General features: G+C 37.1%; 1 protein-coding gene across 1 annotated transcript in view; it reads left to right on the top strand.

The window, feature by feature from the left end:
* Positions 1-22,212, top strand: part of HSD17B4 (hydroxysteroid 17-beta dehydrogenase 4) — a 58,836-nt gene that overhangs the window by 9,804 nt on the left and 26,820 nt on the right. Inside the window, exons 8-17 of the mRNA XM_066339412.1 lie at positions 2,469-2,656; positions 5,078-5,169; positions 5,768-5,792; positions 7,450-7,578; positions 13,209-13,315; positions 13,989-14,222; positions 14,645-14,696; positions 15,865-15,936; positions 17,437-17,540; positions 20,156-20,221. Of these exons, the coding sequence (XP_066195509.1) occupies positions 2,469-2,656; positions 5,078-5,169; positions 5,768-5,792; positions 7,450-7,578; positions 13,209-13,315; positions 13,989-14,222; positions 14,645-14,696; positions 15,865-15,936; positions 17,437-17,540; positions 20,156-20,221 (1,069 nt within the window). The remainder of the gene's footprint in view (positions 1-2,468; positions 2,657-5,077; positions 5,170-5,767; positions 5,793-7,449; positions 7,579-13,208; positions 13,316-13,988; positions 14,223-14,644; positions 14,697-15,864; positions 15,937-17,436; positions 17,541-20,155; positions 20,222-22,212) is intronic.

Genomic DNA, 22,212 nt, shown 5'->3' with positions numbered 1-22,212 from the left:
TGCATTTTTCAGTAGGATATAACAGACTGATGCACACCCAAACATTGAAGGAGGAGTCTTGCATTGTTTTCTTTCACTTTCTCAGGTGTGAAACAAATGTTTCAATTCAAATGTCTTTTCAGTTCTCATCCGCCCTGTCCATTTCCTCAGCCAAATGTTTAAAGGGTTTTTCTTCCAGTATATTTAAATGTATTTTTATGACTCTCCTGCAGAGAAGTTGTAACAGTGTAAAATACCATTTCTGTTAATGAGGACCAACAGACTTTTTGACATTGCCATGAAATCAGATTTCTTTTAATTTTTGTGATTTTATCACAAACTTGTCAAAGCACTAATTATATTTGTCTTAACTGTACTCACATATTGAAAACTGTGTGAGCTGTTTTCTCATCGTGTGACCTCGATAAATAACATTCATTCTCATCCAGGAAACTGAACTGTGAAGATAGCGAAAGTCTTAAATCAGGCAGGCTTCCCTTGTCTCCTTTTCTGTATTTGCTCAGATAACAGTGGTAGTGAGTGCTTCTACACTTTATATATAGACATGGCCTATCTGCCAAATGCCTGCTTTACACAGGGTTTGTAGCTTTTCTTCATCATACTGAACTGGTACTTGCAATCTTTACTTAGAGTAAAAACATTATATTATTGGCAGTTAGGCAGATTAAAAAAATGGAATAAATGATCTCATCTATACAGTATGTTTACAAGTAGATTTGAGCAGAATCTGATATGGCTTTGTATTGGTTTTGCATGACCTGGTTTTTGGTAGCAGGGGGATCACAGAGGTGGCTTCTATGAGAAGCTGCTGGTAGCTTCCACTGTGTTTGGCAGAGCCAGTCATGGATGGCGCTCAAGGTGGATGCACTGCTGGCTGAGGCTGGGCCAGTTAGAGGTGATAATAATGCCTCTGTGATAACCAACTTAGGAACAAAATAAAATCAAAAGGACACACAGATTTTTTATTCTGAGGAGGTTAGAACATGTGGGTGAAATGACATGGACACACCAGTGTCATGGAGGGGCAGGAGATGCTCCAGGCGCCAGAGCCAAGATTCCTCTGCAGGCATGGTGAGGACTGTGGTGAAGCAGCTGCACCCCTGCAGCCCTTGGGGATCCATGGTGGATGCAGAGATCCACCCAAAGCCCATGGGAGAGGTGCCCACACTGGAGCGGTTGGATGCCTGGAGGTGGCTGTGATCCAGTGGAGGACCTAGTGGAGAGAGGGGTCCCCTGCTTCCAGAGACAGAGAGAGCCCTTGCTTCCACGCTGGAGCAGCCTGTCCTTGAAGGACTGCACCCCGTGGAAGAGGGACCCACACTGCAGCAGTTTGGGAGGAGTGTCTGCCCTTGAGAGGGAATCACATTGCAGCAGTGTTGGCAGGACTGCTGCTTGTGAAAGTGGACTCGTGCTGGAGAAGTTCATGGAGAACTGTCTCTCGTGGGAGGGACCCTGTGGTGTCACAGGGGAGGGACTCCTCTCCCAGAGCTACAGGAAAAAAAATCTTGATGAACTGACCTAACCAATGCCCTGTCTCCCTGTGCAGTTGGTGGAAAGGAGGGAGGGATTGAGGGAACAAGAGCACTTACTTTACTTCTCATTATCCTTCTCTGTCTCTGTTAGTCATAAATTCACTTTGTAGATTTAGGTTGAGCCTGTTTTGCCCTTGGAGTATTTGCTCCCTGTCCTTATCTCAACTCTTGAACCCTTTGTTAATTCTTTTTCTCTCCTCTGCCCAGCTCTGACAGAGGAGGGTGAGCGAGTGGCTTTTGTGGGTGCCTGGCACTTGGCCACTGTCAAACCACGAGGTGTAGACCCATGTTTTTTGAATTGAGATGACCTGCAGCACGTTTTCTTGCCTCAAACCAGCCATGAATTGCAGTGGTTTTAGAGCTCTTGTGTGAGCAGTTCAGTCACCTCCAAAGCAATAACGGGGACAGCAAAGAGCAAGACTTTAGTTTCCTATCTTCTGTCATGCATTTAATGCATATTAGAATTCTTTGAAGGTGAATTCCGTAAGAATAGATCTTTAGATATTACCAGGTAGATAAGATTAAGAAAAATAATTTTTAGTAAAGTAATTTTCTTCTGAATGCTGAAACCTTTTATTAATTGTAAGAATAGTACCACCTGAAATGTGGATAGAAATGAAAATAAATTGTTTTTCTCTATATGGGACCCAGTGTCACAGAATGTCTTTCCTAGTGCTGCAACATCGCTCAGAAAGCCTCCTGATTTTATTAGTTTTCTGCCACTCTGACAGTGTGTCAGGATTTGTGGGATGTTTGCTCTCCGTCAAACATTAAATAGTTACCTGATAGTTAGCAAAACCAGCAATCTTTTCTTATTTGCTTACTTTGTTTTGTGGAATATAGTGGCTATAATGCCAAAGCTGGAAAGTGCTGTAGTGTAGAGTCAAATAACTTGAAGAAATAATTTAAATTTTTTTCCCTCTCTTCTCCCCTAAGAATAATTATGACATCCTCAGCTGCTGGAATATATGGAAACTTTGGTCAGGCAAACTACAGTGCTGCAAAACTTGGCCTTTTGGGTCTTGCAAACACAATTGCAATTGAAGGCCGGAAGTATAACATCCACTGCAACACAATTGCTCCTACTGCTGGATCCAGGCTGACCCAGACTGTCATGCCACAAGGTGAATAATTTAAGGTCTACATGTACTGATATTTTTCAGTGAGTTGAAACACTCACTTAGTGAAGAGATTTCTTACTGCTTAGAAAATGCAAGTCCTTTACACTTCATGTACTGCCAATTCATTGTTCCTACTATCTTTTTGTCCTTGAACTGTCAACTTACTTGCTTTGTCTGTTGTGAGAAAATTTTACTTTCTGCCACAAGATATGAAGCAAGTTTTCTCATTTGCAAAAGCAATTTCATGTGGCAAGGCTCTTTAATTGTAATCTCTTCCAAGATCCTCCTACACTACTGGAAAGACTTGTTTGTTTTCATCACATATGACATCAGGTATGTGCATAAGATATCTGCACTTGTTACAATATTATCTAATTGCAAAATACTGGGGTTTTGCACAACATGTCATGCATGTACTTAGTGGTTCCGTGATCAGCAGGAGATGGTAGTGAGCTGAGTTGCCTAATTTTTCTTTGTTGCACAGCTACAATCTTTGAATATTTAAACTGGTTTGACAAAGTACTGCATTGGGAAGTTCAGTTAAGGAACATTTTAGGAGACAGTTGTGTGTAAGTGTAAATTACAGTTGTGTGTAAGGATAAATAGACTGACTAATTACTTTGGCAAATGACCAAAAGAAAAATAATATGAAGGAAAAAAAAAAGTGGTCTGTTAAAGGAAATTGCTCTCAGAAAATCTTCTAAAATCAGCCTATTTCATTTCACTCCTGACCTTCTTTTCCCTTATGATGGGGAGATTTTAATGCCAAGGGAGTCATCACATTCTTCACACCAAGTGGGTATTGGAGAGTAATGTATTTTGTATGTTATGCACAGATTGGTTTTGTTTTACTGAAGTAGCCTGGTTTAGACCTAAATAATCCAGATGGTCACGATCCTAACAGTCTAATAGATTGTAGTTTCCAGTGATTTATTGCAGTTGCTTATAGAAGATCCAAATATATGAAGCAAGCAGTGCAAAATAGATTACAGTAGCTGGCAAGTTCTGAAGGTATTTAATCTACATAGAATGATAAAAAATACCTCATAATTTTCTTTCTTAGTAACTTTAAGAAGAGTGGGATCCTTTGGTCTCTCTATATGATACTGACAGCTCTGATGATTTATTTATCTTGTTCACTCTGTTCGTATCCAGTTTTTCAAGTACTCTTAAAAGATTGGAGCACCACAACTTCAAAAACATTTTCAGATGTCTTATCAAATTATACTTGTTATCCTAGCCAGGACTTTCCTATTTGTCTTCAGATGTCTGCAAGCACCTATGCTTTTTCATTGTCATACATTGTTACGTATGTTCAGCTTACCCATGTATTCTTGTTCTTGCTAAGAGCTCTTAAATGCAGTTTGCATCTTTTGTGTAGTTTTTAAAAAAATTTCCAATACTTATTTTTAAATTATTTTAAAAGTGGAGTACAAGCATTATGATAATAGTATAGGGCTAGATTTTGAGACTAAATTATGTGTGGCATAAAGTCAAATACTTTGGAAAAGCCTAAGGGGTTTGCTATGCACTTACAACATGCCATACTAAATGGAATTCAACTTTCTTCTACTTTTATGGAACTTTTAAAAATTAAATTCCGTTTACCTTAGTTTTGCTGTTAAAGAAGTACTTATAATGATAAGTATTCCTAGCTCTTCATGTGGGAAAATCTGTCTGTAATTGAAAGTGCTTGATGGTCTTTAGCTTAGAGGAACAGGTATATATCTACTGCTGTTGAAAGAATTATATTCTAAAACCCAAAAAAGGAAATTAAGCAAAGTTATTATTCAGACAGTTGATAGAATACGAGATAAGAGCTGTCTGGACAACCACACTGTTCAGTAGCAATGTCTCAGTTTTCTGATAGCTTTCTGTTGTGCTAGATGTCAGTGAAAATCCCAAAATAGGATTGATATGTAAATGTAGCTGGGCTGGTAATTTTCTGTATTATTTGGAAAAATTAGCCTTTCCAATTGATATAACTCTTAAACAATCAGCAGTTGCAATTATTTTCATAATGTCTTGTCTATATAGCTGACTAGCAGACTAAAAGAAAAATTGCTCAGGTACAGCTCCATCAGGATTATGTGTAGCTGTCTTGTCCTAGTTTCAGGATGAGTGTCAGATGGAAATTTAGGAAGGTTATCTGGTTTTACAGTCTGCATGTAACAGTTAAACAGGCTTTCATCTCTCTGGCTAAGAAGCCATGTCATGAGGTTTGGTAGTATGTATGTATCTCATGAGATGTTCGTATTTATTGAATCTTCAAATGTTTCATTTAGTTTGTCCTCTCTTTTCATGACAGAACACTATTGATAAAATTCTTCTGGTTCTGCAGTTCATAAAAGGGTGTTAGATAAAATAATTTGGTGAACTGTTGTGTATTTCTGTTTCATGATTCCCCCCTCTGATTTGCTCTAGATCTGGTCGATGCTTTCAAACCAGAATATGTTGCTCCTTTAGTAGTTTGGCTTTGCCATGAGACCTGTGCTGAAAATGGCAGTCTGTTTGAGGTAATTCTTTTATTTTCCCTTTCTTCTCCCTCCTTCCCTCCCTTTGTTCCTTCCCTCAAAATCAGTTGTTTGTTTTATCTTGTCCAGCCCTAAACTTTTTGCTGAAACAAAATTAACATGTGTGAACTGCATACTCAGCATAGACAGACGAAATATCGATCTGGTTGTACAGTATTTGACAAGTACTTCAGGCAGTAGCAGCCTTGTCAAGTTCTGGTCTGTGTTCAAAATGCTACCAATTTGATTGTTACAATTCTTATTGTACTCTTCTAAGGTTGAAGAGATACCAGAATTCAAAAGACATTTTTGTTCTCAAAATCATTCAAACATAGAAAATAGCTTGCAGAAAGGAGTGATTACTTAATTATGGTATTCATTACAGGTATTGGCATCAAACTGCTAAGTCATATATTGGATGGAAACTGCTTAATGCTGATCATATTCAGGTGCTTAACTAAACTGTTACATACAACCAGAGGTAGTTAAGAAATTCTTAATGTATTGAGTTTGTTCTGGAGTAAAGTTTTGTTTCCCAGCATTACCAAAACTTCGCTTTTTGATATGTCATAAGCTGATCATAGTCTTTTTGTCTTGATAGGTGGGAGCTGGGTGGATTGGAAAATGTAAGTACTTTATTTTGCAGGATTAACCTTGTTTCAGGATTAACCTTGTTTTAGGAATTGACATCAAGACTGCAAATCTTCTTTAGACTTAGCCTGTATTTTTGACTCAGGCGAGAAGATGAATAGAAGCTAGAGTTCTGATAAAACTACTTATATTCAGTAAAAGTTAAAAATTTAGCTTCACGTGAGAAAAACTGGTCACTTAGGTATGTGCATTGTTATGCTTTTGAACTAACAGTAACTGAAAATCTGCCTAAGTAACTTTAAGTCTTGGATCCTGGATAATGTGAAGTAGAATTTGTAGTGCTAAGTAAATGTTGCTGCCTTTTTTGGATAACTTCAGTTTTTCATGATACAGAAGTATACATGCTGATAAACAGGCATGTTTTTCATTTTTCTTTTCATCCTTTTTCATTGCTTTCCACCTTTACTTGCACTTCTATTAAAATACTAGTGTATAAGCATACTGAGGCAATTAGTGTTCTTAAATAACCAGTAGCTATGCTACCCACATATTTTCCTTAGTGACTCCAATTACTAGCTTAAATATTAATGTAAGGAAAACTTACAGACGATACTGAGGAGTTATGAGAAGAAAAAATATTCAGCGTGTGAGATGTCTTGACTTCTTTCCTAAATCCACTGAATCTAGTACAAGCATTGTTTTCAGAAACTGTACAACTTTTCAGCCTATGTGAGTGTCATCAGTGGGTTGGAAGTAGGGATGTTAATTCAGGAAGTCATTCTGCTTTCTTCTGATTTTTTGTTTTCCACTTGATAACCATTTTATGCATTTCTAACTTAACTGCAAGTATTCTGTGTAACTGGAATAGTGTTTCCAAGAAGTGTGGTAAACAGATTAGAAGAAGCAGGGTAGCAGCACAAAACATCTTACTGCCCTTCACAAGAAGTTAGGTTTTAATACAGCTGAAAATCTGCACTTTGATCAAGAGAAAATACCATTTTTCATCATTATAATGGCTGTTGTTGAAGTATCTGAAATGAAACTTGGTTGTTAATGAGGTACCTCTATGCCTTTATTCATTGCCTCCTGCTAATTAACGGCAAACCCGACATGACTGCTTAAGTACTAGAATTACAATCCAGTAAGTCTCTATCCTTATGGAACTAATTTCACATCGATCTGACCAGTTTACAGTATTGAAATAACTGTTTACAGTTCTCAGGTTACAGTATTGAAATACAACTTCAGAGACCATTTAGAGGTGCTTGCTACTGGTATTAAGTTTCTTTTATAGCTGGCAAGTGGTTTTCACTTTTTCCTTAGTTTTCCATGCTTTCAAAAGATTCCTAAGCATTCGTAGTCAAAGTCATGTCAGAAGAGAAAGTCTGTAGGTACATACTAGGTAAAACTTTTTAGTAGACAGAATCCTAAAACTAATATTTCTGGAGAGTACTAAGTCTGTTGTAGCTTCAGTGAAACTTAAAACCAGTGTGATTCCTTTCCTGAATGCTAGTTAAAGCAGTGAGCCCTTTCAGTTCAGCTGGGAGTTATACTGGTGAGTTACATTTGAGTACTTAAAATGTTTCCCTTATTGTACCATCTTGAAGGTAGTGGCCTAGATGAAAGTTATATAAAGAAGTGAAAAGCTCCTTTCTTTGTTACTGGAATTCTCTGGCTGATGTTTCCCATTAGTGCGCTGGGAGCGATCCTTGGGTGCCATTGTCAGAGGAAAGAATCAGCCAATGACACCTGAAGCAGTAAGAGATAAATGGGAGAAGGTGTGTGACTTCGATAATGCCAGCAAACCCAGAACCATCCAAGGTAAGGAAGACTTTTAAGTTGGTGCCATTCAGCCTGGGGAAGAGAATGTTACTGGGAGACCTTACTGTAGCCTCTCAGTTCTTTATGGAGGCCTCTGAGAAATATGGGAAAGATGGAATACAGGAATGTATACTGCTGCAATAGGACAAGGGGTAATGGTTTTAAACTAGAAGAGGATCAGTTTAGATTAGATATAAGAGGGAAGATTTTTACAGTGAAGGTGGTGAAACACTGGCATAAGTTGCCTAGAGAGGTGGTGGATGCCCCATGCCTGGAAATATTCAACGTCTAGTCAGACAGGGTTCTTAGCAAACTGATTTACTTGAAGGTATCCCTGCTTGGGAGTTGCAAGGGGGTTCAACTGGCTGACCTCTAAAGATCCTGTCCAACCCAAACTATGCTTTGATTCTGTGTATGTGGATAGCTTGGGTAAACAAAGCATAGAAGAAAATGCTTTCTTTCAACCATCTGCTGAAACTTCAAAATCTACAGAACTAGTCTAGTGTATTTTCTTGTAAATGAATTACATTAATTTACTGTTTCAGTATGGTCAGATCTTTATGAAGCAACTGCTGTGTTCTTATCTATATCATTAAGACATGATTAATATTAACAGTTTCTAGAGAAGTGACATCGTTGTCATTATAAGCACTACAGTGAGACTGATGACAGTGTTGTATTTAATTGCACCTACATGCAGACAGCATAGTGTAGTAGAGAGATTGTGTTTTCTTTTCAGTCCTGAAGTCTTGGTTTTCGGTGAACATTTCAGTACCAAAAAGCTCTGGTTAAATCGTGGGATATGTCACAACAGAGAAGTTCTTACTATGCCTTATATTCTTGGGTGACATCACCTCCCTTGGCTGATGACCAACACTATTTTCTCTTTCAATGTTTAGTTTATTTTCCTTGTTCCTTGCCAGCATTTAAGACTGCAGGGCAGGAGGGGAAAAGACATCCTTATGTACAATGTCAGTTGTATTTCAAAGGTATTTAAATGCACAGAAGATGTTTAAGCTGTTGGTTCAGAAATCCATTAGGACATTAGGACATTTTGTTAAAAATCGTAAAGGTATGTTTTTGGATGCCTGTATCAAAACCAGAATAGTACACACTTTATCCTTTCCTTCACATCTTGACACATTGGGAAATGTAAATTCTCGGTCACCTTACTGATCTTTGGCTTACAGATACCCTGTTTCCAAGTCTGTGCAAGTTTATACAAATTCTCTTTTCTGCTGTGGAATGGTATTTATAATTACATAATTCCAGCTTTATTGCTTCTGATCTCTTCTAGGACCTGTCACATGTACAATGTTACTTTTATGGGTTGCTAGCAGAAAAGTGTTGTAGATGGGGATTTCTTTTCTAAGTTGCTTCAACATTATATGTGATATTTCACATCTGTCAGTTGATGCTGTGAGGAGAAGAAACTGAAGACAATTTTGGACTTCAAGTACAAGTGCTTACAATACAATTTGGCAGGTTTCTACAGTCAGGAAATCATAAATATTACCATTGGCATGGATCTTCCATGCCTTAGCTTCTGTTTTGTTATGAACTTAGCCAAGACATAGCTTTTTTCTTCCAGTGCCATCAAGCCACAGATACCAAATAAAAACTTCTGCAGTAATTGTTTATTGTGTATTTGTTAGAATCAGCATAAGGGTTGAGGAAAATTCTCGTTAGCTGAATAGAATTTTTAGTTCTATTAGAAGTTTGTTCTACTGTCAAATTCTCCACTTTATTGCTTGAAGGTATTTGACTGTGAAATAAAGTTAAATAATTAGAGTACTTGCATTAAAAATTAAAAGGTACAATACCTAACATCTTCAAGTTAAATGTCTTCCTGCAGATTTCCTTAATTTGAGTAACATGATTTTGTGAAGAGCATTTGTGTACTAAGCATTATGTGCAGTAGGAGAAACATCCCAAAACCGCAATTAGAGTGTTTGCTTTTAATGTAGTAGAAAACCCTGTAATCCAAGATGCTAATCTTGTTTCTTGTTTCAGTAGTAATGATAGGAGAGGCTTTACTTTGTGACTTTGAATTCTGTACATAAAGCAGAAAGACCAAATTAAGTGTGATGCAGAAGCTTCTGAATATGTGTTGCAGGGGTCAGTAGGTCACAGTTGCACGATGCTCTATATGTTGGTGTGTTTTCTCCTTGCCCTCATAGTTACTACTTGCTCTTGTGTCATTGTCCAATTCTTCCTGTTGTGGAAAGGGACTGTGTTGTGGTATGGGCAGAGGACAGCCATCCCTGTCTTGTAGACTGTACACTGTACACAGCATTCTGTAGTATTTATTGCACAAGTTAGTGTGTTGTTCTGTTATTTGGGGAAGAAGAATTTATTGTGTCTTTGATCTGTGTGAAGCACTCTGTCTCAAGCTTCTCTTCAGGTGTGAAAATGTGAGCCAGTTTCAGCTAAACGTCTGTGATTGGCTCTTAGAAATTCTTGTGCATTTTTAATTCTCTTAGAAGCTATTTATTTACAGAAAACGAGTGTTCTCATTTTCTGACTTATTGACATCTTAAAAGTTTGTCTGACATAGAGCAAATTAATGTAAAACACATTGAAGGTGTGTGTATGAAGAATTTGCGTAAGAGGAGAAGTGTTCCATTTTCAGTGCCAGCTTTCCTTATATGTGTTTAAAAAAGGTTTAAACACCTGTGCTGTTTCCTCCGTTCTAAGGGATATGGTTCATATGCAATGTTACTGGAAAATGAATGCTTCTGGAAAAAGCATTCTTTTTTGTCACTATTTTTAACCTCTCAGCTTAATCTTTTCCTTTTCCAGTAATAATATAATTGCATTAATTAAAAACTTTCTTACTGGGTTTGTTTCTACCAAAATTAGACCCTTTGGTATATATTTCTTGGGTCTTAAAAAAAAGTGAGAAAGAAGGTTGGGAATTACCATCCTGTTGGCCTCAGCTCTGTGCATGGGAAGGTCATGGAGAACATGGAGGTGATTTGAGACAGCCAGTACAGATTCACCAAGGTTCTGTCTGATCAACCCAGTGGCCTTCTGTGATGGAGTGACTGCATCAGCGAGTAAGGGATGGCCTGTGAATATCATCTGTCTGAACTTGCCTGAGGCCTTTGACACAGCTACCCATAACACTTGTCTAAATTGCTGAGATATGGATATGACGGATGAAATGTTCAGTGGAGGAACTGTTGGTTGGATAGTCAGTGTCTCCATGTTAACATGGAGATCAGTAATGAATGGTGTCCCTCAGGGGCCTGTATTGTGAAGAGTACTGTGTAGTAGCTTAATCAATGACGTAAATAAGGGATTGAATGCAAACGCTGCAAACTTGCTGAGGCTGCACTGAGCTGAGTGGTGTGGTGACACACCTGAGGGATGGGATGTCATCCACTTGGACAGGCTTGAGGAGGGAGCCCATGGGAACCTCATGAGCTTCAACAATGCCAGGTGCAAGGTGTTGCAGGGCAGTCTCCATTATCAGTGCAGGTTGAAGGCATCAGAAACACCTGTGGAGAAAGGCTTGGAGATGCTGGTGGATGAAAAGCTGGCAGTGTGTGTCTGCAACCCATAAGGTCAATTGTATCCTGGGATGCATCAACGGAAACATGTCCCACAGGTTGTGGGAGGTGATTCTGCCCCTCAGAGGTCTCCTCTCCACTTGGAGTAAGACATCCTGCTCTGCATTCTGCAACACAGGAAAGACATAGACCAGCTCTAGAGCCAGGCTAGAGGAGGGCCATGAAAATGATCAAAATGATGGAACTGCTCTTCTAGAGGGAAAGGCAGAGAGAGTTGAGTTTGCACTCCAGAGTTGAGTCTGGAGGAAGGGAAGGCTTCAGTGACACATTTTTGTAGTCTTTCAGAATTTCTTGGCAGGGCCTGTTGCAATAGAGCGAGAGGCTTTAAATGGTTTTAAACTAAGGGTTGATTTAGATGAGCTATAAGGAAGAAGTTTTTTACAAAGAGGATGGTTAAACACTGGAACAGGTTTTTCTTAGACAGGTAGTAGATACCCCATCCTGTAAATATTCAAGGTCAGGTATGATGGGGCTTGAGCTACCTGATCTAGTTGAAGATGTATCTGATCATTGCAGGGGAGTTCAATTAGCTGACCTTTAAGGGTCCCTTCCATCTCAAACTGTTCTATGACTCTGTGATCTCCTTAGTGTTCAGCCAGACACTAGCCAGCTCACCAATTCTATAGTCCACTCATATAAAGTATTCTGAGAGAAAGACTTATTGAAAAGGAGATTGTCGTATTCTGCACTATTATTAATTTACCTTTATCCTGTTGTCTCAATTATGACAAATTATTGTGTCAAAAAATGCATGTTGTTAATCTTTAACAACATGCATTAAAAGTGATCTTTATATTCCTGCATTTAAGTAGTTTGTGGCCATGCTATGTTGAGGACACATTCAGGTTTGCTTGAAGGTCAAACCTGTATTCTCCTGTGAAGATTTTAATGCAGTGTGAAACCTTCCTTTGGTTCATGCAGAAGAAATAGAAAACAGTCTCTTACTTCTCACAATAGCTCTGTATTGCTTTTCTTTAATTCATTTAATGAATGAATAAAGGGTTAAAAGAGATTATCTTTTAAAAGATTCTTATAAACTACACATCTTGTTTTGCACATTTGCACATTATGTCAATGTCATAACCTCATGTCATGTTGTGACAGAGCTAATATCCAAAGAGGAAGCTTTTCTTTGGCAGAAGAGGTGGCAACATATGTTTGTTTCTTAGGCGTTCCTTTTCTTCGCAAAATTCAAGCCACAAACATTATGATGATTCTGGGAGTGAGACTGTTAAGCATGAGATACTTTAGGAAAACAGGATTCTGAAAGAGGGCATTCAGTTACCTTGCAGAGTGTTTAGGGTAGTGCTGTGTCATAGAGCAACATTGTGTTAATGCAAGCAGCAGTGCAAGTCAGTATGGACACAGGGGTTTTGAAGTGGAGGGGGGAGTGACTCTGGGTAAAGGTAGTTAAGTAATAGTTTTGCACTCCTCTAATTTTAACACGTTTTTATTTTTCTGTGCAAGATTCGCATCACCTTTTGTTTGATTCTTTCTAATGTTTAATATTGGTTTTAGCTTCAAGGAGCAAGCTGTTTGATGGCCTCTTTTTACCGTAGCTGAATTCAGCCATGCATCATCTAATTTATTATTTTTGTTTTTGTTCAGTCTCAGACTTTTTTCCTTTTCTGTCTTTCTGTCTGATTCAGGAAAGCAGGTAACAGTCAGGAGATCAGACCTGTGACTTGTATTGCAAATATTTTTCATTATAAGAAAATCAGTAGTAATTTTCAGATATTTTCTTCTCAGACAATTGAAACATACAGGACTCATTATGTTCTTCTTAACACATTGAGATAGGTACCATGGTAGACTGGTGGGTGCAGAACTGATGGAACCTGTGTAGAAATCACTTTTCCTCTGCTTTTGTGTGGATGCTTGTAAAATGCAGAACCCTGCTCAATTTGCAGATGTATATTTACTGTGCTTAAAAGTGAACTGAGAAAAATCAGGCTATGTCTTGTTTGGTAATTGATGTGTGTGCTGTGTATCTGTAACTGGAGTGTGTCATGTATGGCTATCTAAAAGTGATTTATTTTCAACTCCTTTCTCTAGAGTCCATAAGTGTATTGAGTGATGCTCTAAGTCAGATAGAATCCCAAGGGAATGTTTCTATGAATTCGACAAGCTCTGGATCAGTGGTCTCTTCTTCTTTTGACACAGTAAGTACATCTGTCTACTAGATTCACTCAAAGTTGGGTGAAACCTTGAGCAAAGACTTGTGTTGCTGCCCAGCTTGTACTCTGGCTTGCTGTCTGCAAAAAGAAAGGTGGGATTTAAACTGTGAAGTGAAGAAGCAGAATGAAGAAGTGTCCAAACTCCTGTCTCAATTTTTCCTGCTGATGATAGGAAAACTTACAGCTGAATAGACTGGATAATGCAGAATCGAAGTGCTTCTAAGTTCTGTTAGCCTCTGTAATTAGGGTATTATTCAGAAAAGTGGCAGAGATTGGGTGTTGTTGAGCAGTGTCATTTTGCTCTGGCTCCTTCTCTGTAGATAATTTTTCCTCTTTTCAGTCTTATTACTGTGTTCATTATTTCAGTTGTGGTTTGTTTTAGAAAAAATATTACACACTGCTGAAAGTGCAGTTGTATGAAGTTACACAATCTATTCTTAAGTTAGAATACTTGAAGCAAGTTATAATGCCTTGGGTTGCTTATATTGCCATGAATACATTAATATTTTATGGTATATTTATTACTCCTATTTTATCTGTACATGTGACTGTAAAGAAAATGCTCTAGTGTCATGTTTGATAGAAGAATTACAAAAAGAATGGAAGTTCAGTATTAACTGGCTTTGATTTTTATTTTATGCTGACTTCTTATTTCCAGGCAAGCATTGTTGGCCGTAATTTGGGTACCAATGTATATAAATACACTCACTTGGAGCCTATTCTATATGCACTTGGTGTGGGAATGTCGACTAAGGATCCAGACCACCTAAAATTTCTCTTTGAAGGAAGTGAAGAATTCTGCTGTTTACCCAGCTTTGGAGTAATTCCTGCTCAGACGTCAATGTTTGATGGCATTCCTTCTCTTTCAGGACTAAATATTGATCTTGCAAGGGTATGGAACAGTAAAGTTGCTACTTTTGCCTGTGTGTCATATAACTGAAAGGTGATTTCAATTAGTATTTTTGTAATATTGGTAAGTTCTTTTTGTTCTAGAAAATAAAAATTCAATGGTTTGTATTCTTACATCCTAAGAAACTATTCATTTACTTCGCTTGTATAACCTGTCTTCCTATGATGAGGTGTATGATGAATTTGATATTTGATTCTACTTTGTGTTCACTACCTTTTTCTAAACCATGAAAGCTTAAAACTTTTTTTGAAAAAATTTTGGGGATTAAGATAGAAAAACAAAAGAATAAAACTTGGATTTTTTTAAAATTCGTTTTCTCTGAACACTTTCTAAAATAGCTGTGGGACCTTGAGGGAGAAAGCAATCTATTGATTGCTGTTACAGCACTGTCTTTCTTTACATAGATGCTGCATGGTGAGCAATATCTGGAGCTTTATAAACCATTACCAACCTCAGGTCAGTCGTTCTGTGTTGCTGATTTGTTTTTCACTATGACAACAGTTCCTGTAGCCATATTGTAAATGGAAATAGGGAAGATTTGTGTCAAACTGTGGTAATGCATCTCCTTTTTGCAAGGAGTGGAGAAGAAAAGAGGCATGTTTACCTAAGAATTCTTTAACATTGATTCTGTCTGTGTGCCTGTAAGAGGATAAGATCAAATTATGTACGTAAAAAAAAATGGACATCCTAATGAGGAAGGTAAAATACAATTACTTTTCTTTCTGTCAGAATTCTCAAGGTATTAGTTACTGCGGTAGCAAATTCTTTTCAGAGGTGGCTGAGTTTTCCCAGATTACATCATCTGAGAGTTGCTTGTTATATTAATTCAGGATATGCATGTGTCTGGATTTCTTCATTAGTCGTTTTTAAAAATTAAGTTTTGAGGGTGTAGCAAAAAAAAAAAAAAATGCAAGCCGCAAATAAATGGCAGAATTTCTTGTTGAAACGAGAAAGAGATATCTGAAAATAATATTTACTACAAAGAAGTCTGATGATTACTTCAGGACTTCATAAAGGTTTTTAGTTTTGCATTCTGTAGGCTGATTTATAAACATATGGTGTCTCTACAGCAGTAACCTCTACAAGAAACTTGAGAGATTGCTGTGGATACTTCTGAGGTGAACTTCTATGCTGTGGGACTGTAGTTGTCTCAGCTCTCCTGAAATCTGTGGACAATCCATAAATGATTGGAGCTATCTTTGTAGATAGCAATGTGTTTGGGTCTAAAAAGGGATATGTTTAGCTCTGAATACATGAACTATAATAAAATTCTATTTTAAAAGACCCCAAAGATATTTAGGTTTAGATTTATTAAAAACCCCAAGCAAAACAGCACTCAGATCCTCAAACCCAGATTCGCAAAGATTCCCAGACACCATTGGTATAGTCATGATGATTGTAATTAATGTGACTGTTACACTGCTTGTGATGATATTGGTAATAATAATTACAACAACAACAACAACAACAATAATAATAATAATAAACCCAACAGAAACAATAATGATAGTAATAGGTAAGGAAGTTAGTAGGTAAGACAGTTACTAAGGAAATGTAAAGAGTGATCAGTGGGCGTCATTCCTGAAGCATAACCTTACAATGTGGCCATGTTCTTTTCATACAGGAGAATTAACTTCAGTTGCAACTGTTGCCGATATTCTGGACAAAGGATCAGGAGCAGTCTTGCTGATAGATGGTAAAGTGATTTATGGCTTTTGATGGGGGTGCAGACATTTATTAGGCTTAGTTTTTTAACTACCTGTACCAATAACTGCCAGCTCTTCCATGGAGAAGGCTTTTAGCTTATTAAATCTCAGTGAGATGTGGCTGTGCAATTGTTCCTGGTCAGTAAACCTACTGAAATAGTTTCTTGCTGCGTAGCTAGAACAATGCAACTGATCCAAGTGTAATTGTTCTTGGGTAGTTAGCATACTGAAATAAGAACACTTTCTTCCTGTGTAGATAGAATAATGCAGTATGAAAACTGGTCAAAGTTCTTAATAATAATAATAATGATAATGATAATAATAATACTTTTTCCTGCCTGAAGGTAGCCAGTTTATATTCCACCACCCCACAGTAAGGGGTGTGTGTCTGCATGTTTGCTTGATTTTTGTGGGTGGTTTTGCAAAGGTTAATGCTATTGTTATGTTGTTCAGACCCATCTGCAAAGCATGGATCTTTAAGAGCATTTCCTGCATTCCTTTTTTATGTCTCTATTATTTTATTCTAAACAAAACCCACATCTTTTCTCATGTATCCAAGTTAGAGGATGAGAATGTCTCCAGAAGTTGATAACTTGTAGTTTTCAGAATCTTACTTTCAGTAGATGTGATTGGATGTGATTATGTCCTTTGGGAAATTAGACAGAGTAGGTTTGTAGGCTGTGAATCTCTAAACACTGTTGACCTTTAATTCCTTTAATAGTCAGATAAAATTGTAAAAGGTTTTTACTGACCACTGCTCATAGCTGTGTTTTGCTTTCAGAGTGGGCTAATATGAAGCCTATCTATTCCTGCAACATGGAAAGGTTCTTTTTGTGAGCAGAGTCTCAGTAGTTTTTAAATTTCTTCCAGAACTGGAAATTACTAAGAAAACTGCTGTAAATTCCAGTCTAAGGTATAAAGGAATGAAATAAATATGAACTGAAATAGGAAGCTGAATCTCAGTTCAGTGTAAGAAGTCTAACTTATTCAAATGAAAAAACACGTGACCTTAAAGTCTGGAACTCTTCTCATGCAAGGTGCTAGTACCACCTTTTGTATGAGTTCATAATCTACTTTACACACTCGGTATAATCAGTAGCTTTTAATACATCATATTTTATAATACAATTCTATATTTAAATAAATAGTTAATATAGGCAGAGATGCTGAAATAAATCTAATGTCAGTTCTGTGTTCACAAATATTTTTAGCACCTTGAATGTTCTCACCATTTTGGAGGCTCATTTTTTAATTTTAATGCTTCTATATAGATAAAGTTCATTATATTATTTGAAACAGATGTTTAGTCTTCCCTACTAGGGAAGTGACTTGCCACAGTGCAGTGTGAAAGTGTGACCACTGTTGCCTGAGTTGTTAAAACAAGCTTTGTCAGGTTTTCAGCTGAACTTGGCTCTTGCAACAACACATGCTAGTTGTATGAAAAAGGATTTTGAACACGGTGTATGACCTTTCTCTTCTTTTTCTTTCAGTGAACACCTATTGTGGAAAGGACCTGGTGTGTTATAATCAGTTCTCTTTGTTTTTTGTTGGAGCTGGAAGATTTGGTGGAAAACGAACATCAGAAAAGGCCAAGGTAAATCCACACGTACCCATATTTAAAACAACACCAAACACATAAGGACTTTTGTCAGTGCTCAAGAAAAATATTTGCTGTATGAACTAGGAAGTATAAACTAGCATTTAAACAGTGTGGTTGTACAAACTCAAATGGAATTTAAATACTTCTGTTCACTGCAGATCCTGAGTGAAAAGTTACTATTCAGGTCTTGGGAAACCAGTGGTTTTGTTTGAGAGTCAGGGAGAAAAGTGAATTGATAAACATTACACAGGTGAGATATTCCTACACAGAAGTATTTGAAATATCCTAATGGAAATATCCTAATGGATAGAATATCCTAATGGAAAGCAGTATTAGGGTTGAGCTTGCAGTTTCTGGGAAAGATCTCTAGGTGTAGCTCTTTCTAAATCTGTGTGTTTGCGTGGAAGAGGCTAGGAAAGCGTAAAGAGGAAGAGAGAAGTAGTGTTATAGTTTGGAGCGGAACTTTCCTGTTTTCAGAGAGTTAGCAAGTAGCAAACATTGTCACACAAGTACAGAAGTGTGTATGTCGAAATGCTTGAAGTAGCTATTTGGCTACTTGACATTATCCCCTTCAATGCTGTGTTTGAGGGCAGTGTCAGCTGTGACTGCATGTTGTTATTGTGAACTAGAGCCCTGAGGCACTACAGTAATAAACAGTTGAATAGAGGGTATGTTAAGCTCATTGTTTTTGAACATTTATAATGAAATACCCAGGTTTCATGTATCTGAAATACTGTAGGTGGTGTTCTTTGAGATTTTTGCATGTAAACTTTAAAGTTTTTTTACTTAAATCTGTATCAATTGTATAGAAGTTTTACCATATATAAACCTTACAAATCATGTGCTGAAATGCCTGCTGCTTCAAGGAGCCTCTGTGTAGCATAAAAAAAATCACAGGAGATTGTTGCAGTCAGTGTATTGAGGTGTTTGAAGGAGTCCCTTAATTCTTCAGATTTTATAAGCAGTGCACGTAAAAAAACCTGTGGCTCAAGGCTAACCTGTAGTGGTGATGTCAGTGAGCCCACTGTAGTGCTTTGGCACTTCTTAGTTAAACATTGCACTTCAGGCAACTGGAGTTTCTTTAGTCTACTTAGTGAAGTGTGAGAATGTTGTGTACATTTTTACATTTTAAAATACAAAAAATACCTGTTTTAAAATATAAAAAATACCAGGCAGCTCCTTCCCATGATAAAAAAAACAAATCCCACAAATGTAGTCTCATTAAGACAATACAATAATACAGCAATTTCAACAGAGAGTTCAGCATGCAAGAGGCCAGTTTCCAATGGTGAATTTTCCTGTTTTTTCCTTCCAGACCTTCCCATTAAAATGAGTTTCATTGCCCTCTGTGCAAAAAGAAATCCCAAACTGAACAGACATATGTTATAGTGTGTCTTTTTTATTATTTTACACTTCTATTGTATTTGAAAATTGTATTTCAAGTCAAGAGAAGCAGATTTCCAAGTTGACCAACATGTTGTGTAAGTCAGGGTTTATTGTCGTGTGGGTAGAGAGATTTCATTGATTATTCATATGTTGGCTAGTTTTAATGGCTCAGTAGGTGAAGTTGAGTTTCTTTAAACCAGCTCTAAATAGATTGGCAAGTCTTGTTTTGAAAGCATGTTTAGGTATTGTTCTTGTTATCAAGCTGATTGTGTAGCTCCACTGTGATTCTGTGAAGTTATAAGAGGAGTGCTGTTCTCAAGTCTTCCACACAAGAAATGATCTTGCTCTGTGTTAAACAGGGAAGAGCCTTTGCTTTTATTAGACATGAAACTACACAGCACTTGGGTTATTTTTTTTTCACTTTGGTAAAGACCTTACACAAATTAAGTAAAATTACTACAGGTGAGAATCAATTTGCTGCCTTTCATTTTAGAGTTTATGCCAGTTTCTTTCTTTTGAAAACACAAGGAGTACAGGAGAAAAAAAGATTTCTGCTGCTTTAATAGCATGATTTGGTTATAGTGTCCTTTATGCTTGTCATGATCTAGGATGTTCTCTGTCAATCTGTTGGTATGATTTATGTCTTTGAAACCATGAAGCTGTAGTCAGCACAAGGAACAGCTTTTTTTGCAGTAATGTGGGCCTTAGTATGCAGTACAGAATTACAAAAAAAAGTTAAAGAAAAAAGTGGAAAACAAAAAGGCAGTGGAAGCTTGTGAAGGTGAAAAATAATTTAACAGGTGAGGTAGTAAATAATTTTGTTCTTCATTGTGCCTTTAAAAATATTATTTTAAAAGCTTCATTCTTGTTTCTGTGTTCCAAAGCATTTTAATATTCTGTGAGACAACTATTTTTTCTTTTTTTTTGCTTGGCTTTTTTTTGATAATTTCAAAGAAATGTTATCAAACTCATCAGGGTAATTGTAAATCTAGGCAGGATCTGATGCCTCAGAATCACTATCTGAGTAAGGCTAAACTTGATAAGAGACCTTTTCTGGACTAAATATCTTTTCTGTTTGTCCATAAATGTATAGGGATAGGAGGAATCCTACCAAATTGGTAAAATACTGTTTCTTCTTACACGTAAGTGGTATATTCTGGCATTGGGTGTGGATAAAATATTTTTGCTGTGAAATATTAATCATACTATTACTTTTGCTTTAGTTAACAGCAGTTCCACCCAAGAGACCCCCTGATGCTGTAATTTCTGATGTTACAACAGCTGATCAGGTAAAGCTTTGTATTCTTTAGGTGTGGAAATCTTTGTTTTGTTTAGAGAAAGGAGTGTAAGTGATGTTAAATAATAGTTCAGGTTTTCTGATATAACTTAGGTATTTATACTTTTTTTATGTTTATGTATATGTATATGTATGTGTGTATATGTATGTATAAAGCTGAAAGTTCTTCTAGCTTTTGACAGTGTGTTCAATGTACTGTGTAAAACATTCTTTTCTTAGGACTGATGAAATTTTATAATTGCTTATTACAATTTTTGCATAGAAGGAGGAGGTGAATGTTCGTTCAGGCTTCTTGAAATTTGCACTGGATGGTGCAAACAAACACATTATGACAAAAAAAAAGTGCTTGTGGCTCACAGTTTTGAAAAAGTTTAATTTGTGGAGTAGGAGGAATCAAGGGAAACCAGAAGTACTGACAGCTACCTGTCCAGGTATGTTTCTATTTGTCTACATTACCACTGCTTCACAGGCTTCTGCTTTCCCCAGGCAGAAACCTGTGCAAAAAAATACGACTTCCTCTCTAGGTAGATATGCAGGTGTCAGACAAACAAGAAAGGAAGGTCTGGAGCTACCAAGGTTAGGACACTGAATGGTGTTTCCCAAAGCAATTTAGTCATGGCAAGCGGCGGTAGCTTTTGAAGGTGGAGCTAAAATGTTGAGCATGCGCTGAACTGTGGTAATTGCAATGTCTGCTTAGCCTCTCTCTGATTATATATGAAGTAATTAAGTCTCATCCAGCTGATTCTTGTGATGGAAGTGTAAGTTAATCCTATCCACTTCAACTGCGAAAGAGAGCCAAGATCAGCATTTTTGTTTATGTCACTGATGTGCTGGCTGCATCCTAAAATTCACAGCATTGTTCTAGGAGGTACAGGTGTCTAATTCTTCTCAATTGACTTCATTGAAAATTGGCAAGGTGAGCAAGGAGCAGGGAATGGTGAGGCAGTTTTCTCCTGGCAGGTGGCTAAATGTAGTGGAAGGTGCTTTCTAGCAGCTGACACTTTATTAGATGAGATACAGCATCTCTAAAGGTCCAGTATTTAAAAGTATTTATTTTGAATGTTGGAAAGATTATCCACTGCATGATTATATTGGAATTGATTCCAGACTCATCAATTTTCATATGGTATTTGATTTCCTTTTTCATATGGTAATTTTAGTTTCTGAGCTTTAAACCCCATATGTCCAGAATTGTTAGTGTGCATAAAATGCTTGAAGTTCATGAGATAAAAGATAATAATGACACTATAACACAGAAGTTGGGAAACTTGTTTTGCAAAATTGATTCTTGGAAATAAAAGAAGTAACAGAGAGTAGCCACTTCACTTGCTTTTTTTAAAAAAATCTACTATGACAGGTAGATACATCAAGAGAATTATCCTCTAGTTAGAACTTAAAGGAGCCACGACTAGTGGACTTTGATAGTCGCTATAAGTTACTTAGTAGCATCTGTGTTTTAGTAGCAGCAATAATGACAGGAGGGATGTACAGAAGGAGGAAATGCGTAGCACTCAGGAACTTTATGTACAGATACAGACTTTCATGAGAAAGACAGCTTAGGAAAATATTTTAAATTTATCAGGATTTTACATTTATGTGTCTGTGGAATGACACATAACTCCCCAAAACCTTCTTTTAAAAATGGAAGCTAGCACACAAATTACTTCAAAATTTCTGAATGTCTTAGTGTTTAAAAGAAAAGGATGTGGGCAGAAATGTCCGTTGCTATTCAACTATTGAGTTGGTACAGAATATAAGATTGACTTAGAGTCAGTTTGCAGATGGCATTTGATTTAACTTAAACTGTACAAATGTCCAGTGATAGTTGTGACAGTCAGTTTTTGTTACCGTAATTGCATGGTAATACCGTAAGCTGCTCTTCATAATTAGCATTTTTCCCCTTTTCATATTGTGACCATGTAGTAAACTGTGTAATAAGTAGACTTTCATACATATTTTAAAAATATTTACACACCTGTCTTT

The sequence above is a fragment of the Sylvia atricapilla genome, chromosome Z, assembly GCF_009819655.1.
Source record: "Sylvia atricapilla isolate bSylAtr1 chromosome Z, bSylAtr1.pri, whole genome shotgun sequence".
NCBI lineage: Eukaryota > Metazoa > Chordata > Aves > Passeriformes > Sylviidae > Sylvia > Sylvia atricapilla.
Note: the sequence above shows the minus strand (reverse complement) of the source record. Positions and strands in the feature narration are given on the sequence as shown.